At 37.4% G+C, this 14,237-nt stretch overlaps 1 protein-coding gene across 1 annotated transcript in view; it reads left to right on the forward strand.

The window, feature by feature from the left end:
- The window catches only part of PREX1 (phosphatidylinositol-3,4,5-trisphosphate dependent Rac exchange factor 1), a 104,424-nt gene that overhangs the window by 62,941 nt on the left and 27,246 nt on the right, over positions 1-14,237 (forward strand). The window contains exons 16-20 of the mRNA XM_026862329.1: positions 381-523; positions 6,997-7,089; positions 11,203-11,351; positions 12,253-12,338; positions 14,040-14,176. Of these exons, the coding sequence (XP_026718130.1) occupies positions 381-523; positions 6,997-7,089; positions 11,203-11,351; positions 12,253-12,338; positions 14,040-14,176 (608 nt within the window). The remainder of the gene's footprint in view (positions 1-380; positions 524-6,996; positions 7,090-11,202; positions 11,352-12,252; positions 12,339-14,039; positions 14,177-14,237) is intronic.

Here is a 14,237-nt window from a genome sequence, read left to right on the forward strand (position 1 = left end):
TAGCCATCTCACCTTTAAACAGCCATTTTACCCCTCTTTGCTCCTTTTATAGTTTTACCATATTCATTTTGACATTGGAAAAAAACTTAAGGTTTTGAGTAGCATCTTTCTTCCAAGAGGATCTCCTGCATTTTACTTTCACTCTACATGCCAGGGAGGTCAAACATCCTATCATTGGCTACTATGCGCTGTGAAGAAAAGTATATCCCTAAAATGCAGCTTAAAAAATACAGAGCTGAATAGCTGACTGATAAATGCGTCTGGTCTTAGTTCTGTAAAGACTAAGGAAGTATTTAGAATTTCCTTACACTTTCTTTTTTGTTTCTCTCTTTCTTTCTCTGTGTAAATGCATGTATGTATTTCTTATATGTTGTTTCCAGTCTTGGAGAAGAGTGAATTTAAGGATGAATCATTATATTTCCGCTTTTATGCTGATGAGGAGATGGAAGGCACCAGTTCCAAGAGCAAACAGTTACGTAATGACTTCAAGCTTGTGGAAAACATCCTGGGAAAGAGTCTTCTGGTAAGAAATTTATTAATGTAAACCTTGACATTTCTGTGAAACTATGTTAGAGGATAATAAGAAAAATTGCGATTGAGTAGAATTAAAATGGGTAATTGCACCTGTAGCTAGACTTTCTTCGTTGCGTAAATACTAATTCTTGAGCTACTTTCCTGTAGATCTCCAACTTCTGTAGCTCTGACTTTTTCTAGCTGGGCAGACTACATAGCTTATTCTAGTTGCAAGGGCAATCTGTAAGTTGCAGGCTTCCTTCTCTAGCATGTGACCATCCTGCTGCACTACGCGGGAGCTTTGGATTTATAGCTCACGCACACACACGTGTGCAAATGCATGTAAGTTCCTGCCTATTTCTGATAGGTCTTAAGAAAAGAGAAGACTCAGAGATATGATCGTTTCATCCAGTTCACAGCCCAACCCCTTTCTATTCCTATGAAGCTCTTGAGAGAGTCTGAAAGTAAGCTGGGAGCTCAAGATCTTGTCTTAGCAGCCGCTGTGTTTCTTGAGCTTGCTGAGCAGGCACCATAGTGTTGATGCGGTGGAGGAGAAAGTAATGGGCACTACCATCTTGGGAGAGGGCTGCCACCAAGTTTAAACAGAGTTTAAACACCCTTATGTGAGGTAGATTCAGATGCAAGTTAAAAGACTGATAAGTACACAGATATTTTAGGATATCATTGTCTAAGTGATTATGAATATGTCCTACATTACTGGAATAAGTGTCATCTTTACTTTGTTTATAGAAACCATTTCAAAAAAAATTTTGTTCTTTATATTCATGCTTTTGCAACGTTACTGTATCTCCAGATTCCCACCTCACTAAGTGCCATCACAGTCCTTACTGCACTGAAATTATTCTATCGCTCTTTGGATTTGGTAGTCAGATTGGTGAAAACTGTTTGTTCTGATCCTTGTTTACTGCCAGTGGCTCCAGGCTCATCTCTTTCTCCCTTTGAACACTGGCAAAATGCAGGAGCAGAGTAAAAACTTGGGTCAGAAACTACAAAAGCAGAATTGCTGGAAAAAATCCAGAGGTCCATTATATGGGAAAATTTTTCCTGTGGTTCACACAAACTTCACTGTCTCACTGTTGTCTTGTCTCCAAGGAGATCAATCTGTGTTTGTCTCAATGGCCAGAAGTAATATTTAAAGCACCATGGTCCCTCAGAATTATTCCTCTGTGCATCCAGTGCCGGAGACTGGAGTGTCAAGTTAATATGATTATCCTCATGGAGAGCTGTTGGATAAAGGGAAGCAGTTAAAATGTGATACACTTCGAGGTTTTTTTATTGTGATTTTCAAAACACTCGCAGATCAATTTAATGGAAGTTAGTGGGAACTGCCTTTGTTCAGGTATTTTTAATTTTCTACCTTATCAAGACAAGACAGTCTGAGAAGACAGATTGACTAGTATGTCTCTCCACTTTTTTTCTGTTAGTTCATCACACTTCTTTTAAATGCCAGAAGTCAACGGTAATATGTTATCTATGAAGTGAGAGATATAAAGTTCATTGATTCTGTTTTGTGTTAATGTAATAATCATTTATTAATATTCATTAGAGGCAGAAAAACAATCAAATCTTGCACATGGACTATTTACTAGTCAAAAAGTAAACAATCTGAAGTGAACCGCACATGCTGAGTAAGAAATCTCCTGCTTAGAGGGCACAGATTTTTGTGAAATGAGTAGTAGTCATGGTAAAGCTATGAGTTTCCATTTTCACAAATAAGTTAGCTGTCTCCCAAAGTTTGTGAAGAAGACCCCACAAATAGCAGTACAATAGATACATTATACTTATCCACAAAAAATTTGTGCCGGACTTTGATTTTGTTCTGTTTAGCAATCATGAGCAGCTGGGATACTGAGATTTTGCTGTCTGTGGAACATCACTACTTAACTCTTTACACTCATGATATAGAGCATTCATCCTTCCCATCCCCTGATCCTACCATAGGAAGTTTAATGGAAATTCCTCAGCACTGTTTTTTGAAACATGCTTTTCTACTTCCATGAAACATTAGATGTTTAATGGGCAGCTTCCCTCACCCCCTTCATCTAAGTTTGCTCTAAGAAGAGCTTTCCCTTGAAAACAGAAAACAACAGAAACTTTGGCAAATATATCATTAGAAAGGCCAAGGAAGAGAGTGCTTTCAGTCTGAAAAAATGCACTTCAAACAAAATTTAATATTTATTTGTGCAATTGTATCTCATTGAAGGACATTAATCTTGACAAACTGAAAAAATATACAACATTCTTTGCATAGTTGAACAGAATTTGGACTTTGGACTCACTCCAAACATTGTGAGCTGGTTACTGCAGTGTGCTGTTAAATTATGATCAGCACCTCTATTTGTTAGCACAAGCCAACCACAGCACGTATTAAAGCTGGTGGCTTGGAGCTGAATATCAGACAAGGATAGTTGCCTGTAGTGATGGGCCTCCGTCAAAGTTGGCTAAGAGCTTTAGTGCACACACAGTGCTAGAGTCCCCAGAAGACTCTAGTGTATCACTTCTCTGATCTCAGAAGAAAAGCATTTCCAGTGATTTCTAAAGATGATGCGTGTGTATGTTTTATGTAACTTTCTCAAAACTGTCATGCTGGATTGGAGGTCTGGACTCTAAACCTCATTGACTTTCCAGACCTGTAATAGCTCCTGCATTCCTCCAGGGTATCCCATATTTTTTATTCTCACTAGTGTGTTGCAGTAATTGCAGGAGAGAGTAGTTGCCATGTCCCACTGCAGTTCACAGCCAGGGCTGTGGCATGTCCTGGAATTCAACTCATGGAGGGACCTGAGTACTGTAGCACACTCGATGAAAGCCAGGGGTTTGAGCACAGAAGTCAGGGGTACCTGGGTTTTAATTTAATTTCTTACATGAACTCACTGTGTGGCCGCAGCAAGACCTAAAGTCATTCCATGCCTCAGTTTACTGTCTGAAAATTAGGATGCTAAATCTCATCTATCAATAGGGCTTTGATACTACTGTTACATCTAGAATCAGCTTTGAAAATGAAAGTGTCCTTGTAATTCAGCATTTCAGGTGTCACGTTTTTAGCTAATAGGTAGTATTATCATTTGAGTTCATTTTTTTTTCCATTTTAAATCAGCTAATCCAATAAACATAGCATTCACCTTAAAATTCTTATAAAACTGTAGAACGCATTTCTTCTAATCATGATAAATAGCAGTAATTTTTATTACTCAAAGCCATACTTGGTCCTTAATAAAAATCTCTTCCATCTTTAATCATTCCAGGAGAATTACTTCTGTCTGTTGTGCTAATATAAAATGACCTAACTCTGCAAAATTTCAGCAAAGAGAGTGAAAAAGAGATTTGCCTTTGTTGTTCATCACATTAGCATCCCACAGCCTATTGTAGCTTGAGAATTCAAATCACTGATTTAAAACACCCCTGGAAAGAGAGCCACTAATAATAAGAGCCCATCCTCTGGGGATTTCTGATCTCCCATGGAGACAGGCTGGCAAGTCAGTAACCAGAGGCATCATCATCCAGGTGTATGTGGCCAGATAAGCGCTTTGAGTGGATTCAGATACTAAAAATTACAATGAACTCTGAAGTGAAAAACATCCTCTAGGCTGTAAATCTTTCACTGTTCAGAATGAACAGTTCCATTTTAGTGCTCAGTTCAAAGCTCACAAACCAGAAGAAACTTTTGTCATTTTGGGTATATTAAACCTATTTTGCTAATGTGGCAAAATACACCTTTAAAGATACTAGCAGTAGGGGTGGCGTAGATTCTGGAGCTTCTCACTGGAAAGAAGTTTTGTCTTTTCAAATTTTGTTTTAGTGCCCCAGAGCTGTGGACTTTTGCAAGGCTGGAGAGACTGCAACAGGGAGATGAGGTGGCAGGAAAATGCATCAAGTGAATGCTGCTGAGGGCCACATTCATCAGTTTTGTGAAGCATTCAGACTTGACATTATCTGATAAGTCACTGCTCCTTAAGAAATTCTTAACCAAGTCAGACTGTTCAGATGTGTCCAACAGTTAAGAGTTTATGCCAGAGAGCTGTAGGGAAGGCTGTGAGAGAAGGATATGCATGCTGGCCCCTAGTTTAGGAAATGGTGGTTGATCTGCCTTTGCTGCCTCTTCTGCTGCTGCTCTCCCCGAGTTTAGGCTGCAAGTTCCTGCTTCTGCAGGATACAGGTGTAACAGACCATTTTTGCATAGCTTTTAGTCTTCCCCACTCCCCACTCTCTGCCAATATGTTCCGACTACATTAGCCCTCTGCTTTTGATTAAACATGTTTATTTCTCATATGGTCTCATTTTTTAACGTGGTTGTCTTTTGAGATTAAACAGCTGCTGCCTTGCCTTCAAAAAAACTGATTGCATTTCAGGGGCACAGAAATAATTCTTGTAGATGGCAAGTTAGTTAATTGCTTTGGACTCCTTAGGGATGAATGATGTTCATCTGTGGAATTGCAAGGTATTACTACTTTATAGTAATGAGTATATGAATCATAGCCTTCCCCAAGTATTGCATTTTGAATATTACCCATAGTCTACCTTTCCATAAAAATGTGTCCCCAGTATAGGTGCATCAGTACACAGAATGCGAGATTCTTTTCTTTACAACATGGTGATATAGTTCCTAATGTTGCTGCATTTGAATTTTTTAAAAAGTATTTTGGTTCTTTGCTTTCAAACAATACATTGTTGCAGTACTAATGAACAGAGAAAGTTAGGTTATTAAAAATGACAGCATATAAAAGAAGTAACTGCACCCAAGAGAATCATGTAAGTTTGTGTAGCTGCTGGCTTCTTAAGTTTGGCAAATCAAAGCCTCCACATTTTCAAATATTTCTTTTTCACATATGCTTTCAAAATCCAACAAAAGAAACTGAACAGTCCCTTCAAGTGTAAAATGAGAATCGGAGAGAAGAGCTATCCTAGTAATTATCTATTTAATCCCAAACATGAAGTGATAAAAGTGCATATTGTATTGGGCTGAAAATCTTACAACACTAAAAATCTAGCTAGTAATATACCCAATTTTCTAAGCTGTCCTTTTATAAACATGCATAAATAGCATTATTTCTGAAAATATTTTGTTAGAAGTATCCAAGAATAGCAAAATTACCTTTTAGTATTTTTCCATTCCTGTCCATCATTTAATTTGAATATCATCTGGTGAGGATTTTTACTCTGTAGATATATTACGTCATGCATTATTTTAACATGGCTGTATGGCTCCTGCAGGAAATTATGATTCTGTTTCTCTAATTTTTTTCTAACATGAATTCCTGTAAAAGCACAAAGCTTATAAGCTGATGGCATTGACTTCAATAGAGAAAGGACAGTATTTTAAAATATGCAGGAATCATCAGAATCAAGGAAATAATTCTCAGTGTTTATTTTTCCCAGTGCCATGCTAAGTTATAGATAGCTTTATTTTTCCTTTTAACTCAGTTCTGTTTTATCAGATGGTTCTTTAATGTGTGGTGTTTACTCAAATGCAAGATGTTTATCTGTTAGAACTTCCACTTGTCCATTTACCAGTGGCTGGGCTTGCATTATTTTTTTAAATGTGAAGTGAGTTGTTAAGCCTTTCTTTCATTGTTAATAAACCACTAGAAAAGGATGATTGAAACATATATTTGCCATGATTGATATGATTTAAAAAAATATTTATAAGATAGGTCAGTATGATCTCAATGCAAATAAGAGAAAGCATATTCTTAGTAGCAAGAGCTACTGAGTCTTCTGTCAACCATAAAAGGTGCAAACTGAGCACGATATGAGTCTTGTATTTGTTCCCTAACACAAAGTTATGTGCCTGCTCTCTAGAGGAAGGACTTACAGATGTCAGAAATTGTTCTTTCACTGGTCATCCAGAATTTTAGCCAGTAGACCAATTGTTATGGTGTAGATGTATGTAGTGTGTAGTCTTATCTGTAACAAATAGGCCTGAGATCCCAAATTTATCTGAAACTGATCACTAAGAAGGACTTTTAGATTGTTCATTATTGGGCATGTGGGATATATTTTTAAAAATAAATCAATTACTACACTTTGATCTGTTAAGTACATTCACCAATGGAAAATACTGAATACTGATGAATTCTGTAATCTAAAAGTGAAAGAGCTAATAAAGAATGAAGGACTAGAAGTCAAACCAAATGCAGTTTCTAATAAAAGAGTTGATTAAGCATTGGAACAAACACTGGAGGGTGGGAATAGATTCTTAACGACTGCAGATCATAACTGGATAACTCTGGAAATTCTGCTTTAGTATAGTAAGGGCTCAATGCAGAAATAACTTGATTAAACTTTATAGCTTTATTTTATGTAGGAGATCTGACCAAATGATCGAGTAGTCCTTCTCAGCCTTAAGATATTCATGTTAATGTCAATTGTGGCTTGTAATAAAAAGTCCAGTTTCTCATCTCCATCCTTCAGCTTTTCAGCTAACTCCATATTTATGAAGCATTACCTTGTGCTCTTTTTAAGATTTTACCAGAAGAGGATGACTATGGATTTGACATAGAAGAAAAGAACAAAGTGATTGTGGTGAAGTCAGTTCGACGAGGGTCTTCTGCAGAGGTAAGACCTGACATTCATAACTATTTTGGGTTTAGTACCTAAGAATATTTCATCACTTTGAAAAGGTTCAAACCCATCCTTTTAAAGTCTGTTTAATTTTAAATGCAGCTAATAGAAAATTTGGTGTCTTCTATAATTCCAGTGATTATAAACTGTTTCTGTAAATTACTAAGTGTTTTGGCATCTTTGAGTCACTCACTGTGTTTTTCATAGGTGATAGGGCAACAGCAGCATCTCTGTGTGATGATAGCATACCTCAGGTTCATTAGCAACTTAAATTTGAAGAGGGAGGGGAAAGTAACATTGTTTTGGGATAGCAAAGATGTTCAACAAGAACCAGGTTTATTTGGGTGAAAGCTGTATTTTTAGATTTGTACTTTTTCCTTAAAAATCATGGACTCATTTCTCTCCCTGGTATTTTTTAAGAGCTCTATAGAATGTATTTACGTTGTTTCTTTGAGACATGTAGATGGCCCAAATATAGAATCTGAGTATTTCCTAATTATTTGTTTATCCATACAAAACCCTTGAGTGGATAACACAATGTGATCCTCCATTTACTGCAAGTAAGGCACAGACAGACTGAAAGTAAATTTTTTTTAAAAGCTCTTAGGTGCCTTTTAGCACCTATGAAGGTAAGAGAGGACTAAATGACTTATCCAGGGTTTCACAGTAAATTGTGGGAGCACACTGACAGTACTTCTAATTAACATCCAGGACAACCATTACAGAATTTTTTTGATGCCCACATTAATTTGTTGTTCACTGCTTTAGGCTACAGATAACTCCTGATGACTTGCCCAGTGCAAACAGCTGAAGTGGACAGGCTGATTTTAGCAAGTTGAGATTGTCAAACAGGAAGGAATTTTGAACTGAAGTTTAATATTACAATTAAATGATTTCAGTATTCCTGATTCTTGTTTGTTTTGTGGTCGCCAAAGAAACCAATCCTATGCTCTACCTCATGCTCAAAATCAACATTGGTTGGCCAAAAATGTTATTAATCTAAACCTCTGCTGTAAACCATTGCCTGACAGATAGTCCTTCTGCCCTTTCTTTGGCTAGGTGCCTGTGGAATATCCTGCAAATCTGTTGTGTTTTAAGACAACAGAAGCACACAATTTTCTAAGGAATCTTTTTCTTGATCTTCCAAGACAAACTATCTGTGTCCATGAGCTATCTTTTCAACTTAATCTTAAAATATTGCTCCAGAAAAGAACTAAATCTGCATCTCTCTGAACCAGAGGGCTGTCAGCTCATTCTGGAAAGACCTGAGGCCCAACAGTAATGCATTTCATTACATTCTTGGCCTTTTTTAATTGCCTTGTGATACTATAAAGATATTCAGCATGTAATTCTGTGTGGCCTAGCAGCTGTAGGCCATTTAGAGGCCCTGGGATTGTGATCTCTTTTTCCTAGTATACCTGGAACAAAACTGTCAAGCACTAGTTGTGACAGTACACATCACTGAACTTCCTGCATGTGCAAAAAGGGTCTCTGGGGTTTTGATTCAAAATCAAAGTTGCCAAGCATTGTTCTTTCTATTATTAGTGTATTTTTTCTTCTCAAGATTTTTCAGAAACTGTTTTGTGAGCTGTTATATTTTTCTATGCCAGAAGCAGTCCCGAACTGTGTTTAAAAGTTATTAAGAATTGCTGGAACATCAAACTCCTGTACTGATAGGGTACTTGAACTGCAGTTTAGGAGCTCTTTGCCTGATGTATGTGTTCAGCTTCTCAGTTTTGGCCCTTAGATAGAATAGTACTGTAGTGGGCACTTCCTCTCTTGATTCCGAATGATAAGCAGCGCTCAGCCTGGGATTCTTACCTGTGGGAATTGTCCCCCTGTGCTTCTGGCAGCAGCGGCCTGTGACTATTAAATCTTGCTCAGCTCACCTAGACAGAGCGTCACAAAAATCATATAGCAGTGCTTGGCTGGTGTGGACTGTGGCACATCCCATGCTTACCCCAAGTTCATGTGTCTCCAGAAAGTCAATGTCTCCTTAGTTTGTACCTTACCGTCATTTCTAAACCAGCTCACTTGCAGGTTAATTTTAGCTGAGCTTGTTCCCACAGATTTAAATAATGGAGCTGGTTTATGAATTATACTCTATCAGAAGGAAGCAACAGTGCAAGAAGTTATCCTTTTAGGAGGTGTGGTTGCTGTCTTACTCTGAACAGCCAACTGACAAGCAGATGTCTGGGGTTTGAGTAGAGTGTGTTCAACAAGCAGCCAGCAGTTGGCCAGTGTCCATGCAGATGGATAGCAAATAGCCAGCTGCTGGTGTTTGGCAAAAAACAGTGGCCTCCATCCAGACAACTGCATTGAGTTGTCGTAAGGAGCATCCATTATTCAGAAGCTCTATGACACTGTAGAGTCTTTAATCTTAGAGACATGCTGTCTAATCTTCCTTAGCCTGGTTAGTTATATCCCAGTAGAGTACCAGATTTTTATTTGTTAGTTGCTAGTTTGTAGGGTTTAATATGTGACTTGGTACCTCATGCTTTCATAGATTTGCTTTCATTGTGTGTGCAGCAGACAGGTGTCCTGTATGTACAAGCAAGTTAGGAATATGAAGAAGTCATCCACAGGTAGAATGATTACAGGTATGCAAAGGGTTTAGTGAATTGCACATACATTATGTGCATGAGCTACTTTGGGGAAATCAGGCCTAAAATGTAATGACTTTAGAGATTAATAATATTACCTTCATCAATATAAGTAAATGCAAACAACAGAAACATTTACATTGACTTATAAATCAAAGTTTGTCAAATTTTATCATATGTTAAAAACTCTATTGCTGTTTATCACTATTATGCATTCTGGAGATTATTTACAAAAAAGAAAGATCAAAAATGTTATTTCCAGGTACACAAGAGGATGTTGTCAACTGTAGAGAGCTCGAGAATTAAATCAAGGAGAGTACTTTGTAGTTTTTCCTTTTAATAGCTTTGAGGGGAAAAAAATAAAAGTATAGTTTTTTGGAAGTAAACTGATCCCTGACTTTAAGACCACAAAATATATTTAAGACAAGCCAAGCCTTGTATAGACATAGTCAGCAGGCTTTTCCCATCCTATGTTTCCAGATTCATTTTTGCAACAGGTCAGATTTCATATGTGGGAGTAGTACTGTTTAGACCTCCTTTTTCCAAGTTAAGAAATTTGTCAATGGATTCCAGGTAGAATAGGAAAAGGCTTTGTCACATTTAGAAGAAAGCCCAACTGCTGGACCTTTAAGTGGTAGGAAGTAATTCTAACCTGGGAAGGGTTAATAAACTTATTTTTTCTTTTTACTCCATTAAAGGGAATTTAATATTTCCTTGATATCCTAACACCTAGTCTAATTGCTGCTATGTCACATTTTAACTGGTATAGATTATCAAGAGATATGTTTAGGGTTATTGTCCAGTGGGCAGAATAGGGGATCTCAACTCTGGTTTTGGTCTGTCTCTGACTTTCTGTGTGACCATTACCAAATAACTAAAGTTAGGTGCAAATGCTAGGAATTAATGTGGCTTTTTAGGCTGATGAAGAGACCGTATTTCACTTAAAGCAGAGAGAGGTTTTTACTGCCACTTAAAACCAGGTTACATTTACTTATGACTAGGTATAGAATCGTTTTGCATGGTTCATGGTTGAAAACTGTGGTTTTGGCTCCCTGTGCCTGAGCTGTAAATTGGGGGAAGTCACTTTTGTATCTCATGGAATATCGCAACCAGTCTATCATACTTCCCTATTTTGTAGTGTTGTCACTCTTTTTTTTTTTTTTTTTTTTTTTTTCCTGTAGTCTCCTTTTTTAATAGTCCCCTATTAAAAAAAAAAAAAAGTAGCAGAAAAGTACAAAGATACATCTGCTGCAAAATATAATAAGATATATCTGTGTAGTGGCATATTTATACAGGTATTGGTGAAATCTCTTTTCTGTAAATGCAGACAACTTTAAGGGTGACTGACAAATGATTTGATGAACCAACAATGTATATATGGTATTCCATATGACAATAATCCTAGGAATGTCTGTAAGTAGAGAACAGGTGAACCTTGGATTCTGAACTTTTGAAGGCACTGCCAATGATCCAGAGTTTTGTGTGGTATTTGTTTCATTTGCAGATGGCTGGCTTGCAGACAGGAAGAAAAATCTACTCCATCAATGAGGACTTAATATTCTTACGTCCTTTTTCAGAAGTGGAAACCATCTTAAACCAGTCCTTCTGCTCACGAAGGCCGCTTAGGCTCCTGGTAGCCACCAAATCAAAAGAGTAAGTGCCAAGATGGGTAGACAGAAGATTATCTAGAAGATCCAATATTTCTTCTACACTTTGTAGTGAAAACTGTGTAAACACTTTGCAATGCAGAAGCTGTTCAGTAGGAAAAGAAATGACATAAATGAAAGATACAAGAGTCAGAGGTTGTTTTTAGTGATGCTTCTAGAACAGGTTAGGATGTATTCTATTTACACTGCAGTTAACTTTTGGCTTCCTTGTGGACAAACAGAATTGAATCACAAGGACTGTCATTCTGTTTCAGGTGTGAAGCTTCTCAGACTCTTAATATATGTGCAAGTGAAAGCAATTTCCATCCCATTAAAGCTTGGTTTATTTTTGTATGACTCTAACAATGTCAGCCCTTACAGTTTTCCAGTCTATTATTGTCTTTTTTGAGGCTTGGCCCGGTCAATGTCTTGTGCATTATTAGATTCTATAATCCCAGTATTTGCCATAAAATTGTATGTCTCAATGACCACTTGATGTGGAATTCTAGTCCAGGATGTCTTCTCCAGTCTATTTTATTTTTTTTTAATGGAAAAGATCCTCAGCTGTTATAAGTCAGCACAGTTGCACTGAAGTTTGCCTAGAAATGGTAGTAAATGTACATACCATCAAAAGTTTCTGTCCTGTGTTATTCACTTAAAGATGTAATAGATTTGGAAGTGCCAAATTTTAGTTAACAGTGAGAATCTCTGTTCTGCCTTGGAGAATGTAGATGGGCTGGATAATATCTTCAGGTCTGTTTATTTGTTATTTATTTGTAAACTATGTGGGTGCTTTCTTTAATCCAAAACACAGTTGTGAATGCCAGGGAAAGATGCTGTTAGAACTGCCCAGAGCTCTGGCAGCCTAACTTAAATGCTGCTTCCTCTTCTCCTTGATTTGCCTGCAGGATTATTAAAATCCCAGACTGTCCTGAAGCACTTTGCTTTCAGATACGAGGGGCAGCACCGCCATATGTTCATGCAGTGGGAAGAGGTAAGTAGAAAGACTGTGGTACAGTTAAGCTTGGAGTACAGCTAAATATATATACACGTATATGTGAAGTGTGCATGTATGTATCAATTGAGGCAGATCCAGGTTCGTTGTCAAACTTGTTCTAAACAAGTTCTGACAATTTAATGACCGTAATGACTAGGAACCCCTCATTATAGAGTAGGATTGCACTCATATATAAAAGCATAGAACAAGATAGTTTCTGCCTCAAAGTGTTTATAATCTGAATACATTCTAAGAAAATGGTATCATTATTATGTACTGAATGTTAGGTCACCAATCCCATCAACACAAAACAAGGAATAACTTAATTCTGCAGTAGAAGAAACTGTTGACACTGCAATCTACAGTACTGTGGAAAGACTCTTGAGAAAGCATTACCACTTGAGCTCTTGCAAGGTAGAAGTGCGCTTGCTTAGGGAATGTAACCTTGTTTCTTCTAACACTACCGAGATACATACAGCCACAGGGAATAAAAATGTAAAACTGAGATGGCTGAGAAAAAGTTGAGGTGTAATGCTGTCTGTTGCTTCCTCTATATTTTTGCCTGTGGTCAGCCACAGTTTGGATCCTTGTAGTTCTGAATGTGCTGTGCGATCAGCAGGTTTGTAGATAGGTCATGTTTCTTAATGGACATCACAAAGTGTAAGACTTGAAGACTACTTCTTCCTTTATGTTGACTTATACTGCTATAAATTATCAATATATTAAGATAGAGGCAAACTGCTTTCCTTGGCCTTTTTAAAAAGAGAAAACACAATTTGACAGAGAGATTTACTACTTCCATAACTGAAATGTGAACTGACCTACAAATAAAGCTCAACTCTAACCTTTATTTTCAGCAGATGCAGAAAATATGGTGTTTAAGACGTGTACCACTTCCTTCCTTCAGAAGAAGTATCCAGATATGTGTAGTTAGTATACAGACAACAGGCAGCACCCAAATACAACAGTGTTCTCAGGGAGACATTTATTACACTCTTGATAACAGCACCTATAGCTAACGTTTAACAGTCTGAAGAGTGCAAACTGGAAGTGCCAGCTAGACAGCTTGTCATTTTTCAGGATTTTGCTAGCAAAAGACAAGTTACATTTGGAATAAAACTGTATGAATTTTAAATGATGGTGCCTTAAATTTAATCACCTTAACTGTAGATTTCTAGGAGCTTAATTTGGATCTGAGTCTTGTTCATGTGAATCTGCACTAAATCCATTGAAGTTGATTGCGTTCTGGACTTACTGTGCTTTGCAGTACATCATAGTCTTTTTCTGAGACCATGGCAAATTGCATAACACGCACGTGTTCTGTGTCTTTCAAGAGCAACAAGCTGAAACAAATATAACTTTACATTTAAGCAAGACTTCAACTAATGTAATCATATGGCTAGAAGAAAATCATCCCAAATGATTTTCCTTAAGAATTTCAATTTCTAGCATGAATGCATTTAAATGTAGGAGGTGTCTGTCTTTCCCAATGCTACTGAGAATACAAAGGATAGATGCATGATGTTTTCCTTATGCAACAAAGCTCTCAGAATAAGTAAGTAGTAGCAGAAGCATGACAGCATTCAACTAGTTCTTCTTCTTACTCTTCTTAACCACAAACCCTTTTTAGACTTTCCAGTTTTCTCTTTCATAGTCAGATGGTTTTACTGTCTAACTCCTCTCCTGTTTATTTTTCAGGTTCTGAGGCTGCAGCTGTAGGTCTTCATCCAGGGCAGTGTATTTTGAAAGTTAATGGGAATATTGCAACACATGGAAATTATATGGAAGTTCTGGAGCACTTTACAGCCTACAGGACCAGACAACAGGAAACACTGGTATGAATACAAAACCTCAGAGGAAGTACATTAATTCCTGCCCTTCTGTCTTCCCCTTTTG

The sequence above is a fragment of the Athene cunicularia genome (assembly GCF_003259725.1).
Source record: "Athene cunicularia isolate RWA chromosome 20 unlocalized genomic scaffold, athCun1 chr20_part1, whole genome shotgun sequence".
In the NCBI taxonomy this organism is placed as follows: Eukaryota; Metazoa; Chordata; class Aves; order Strigiformes; family Strigidae; genus Athene; species Athene cunicularia.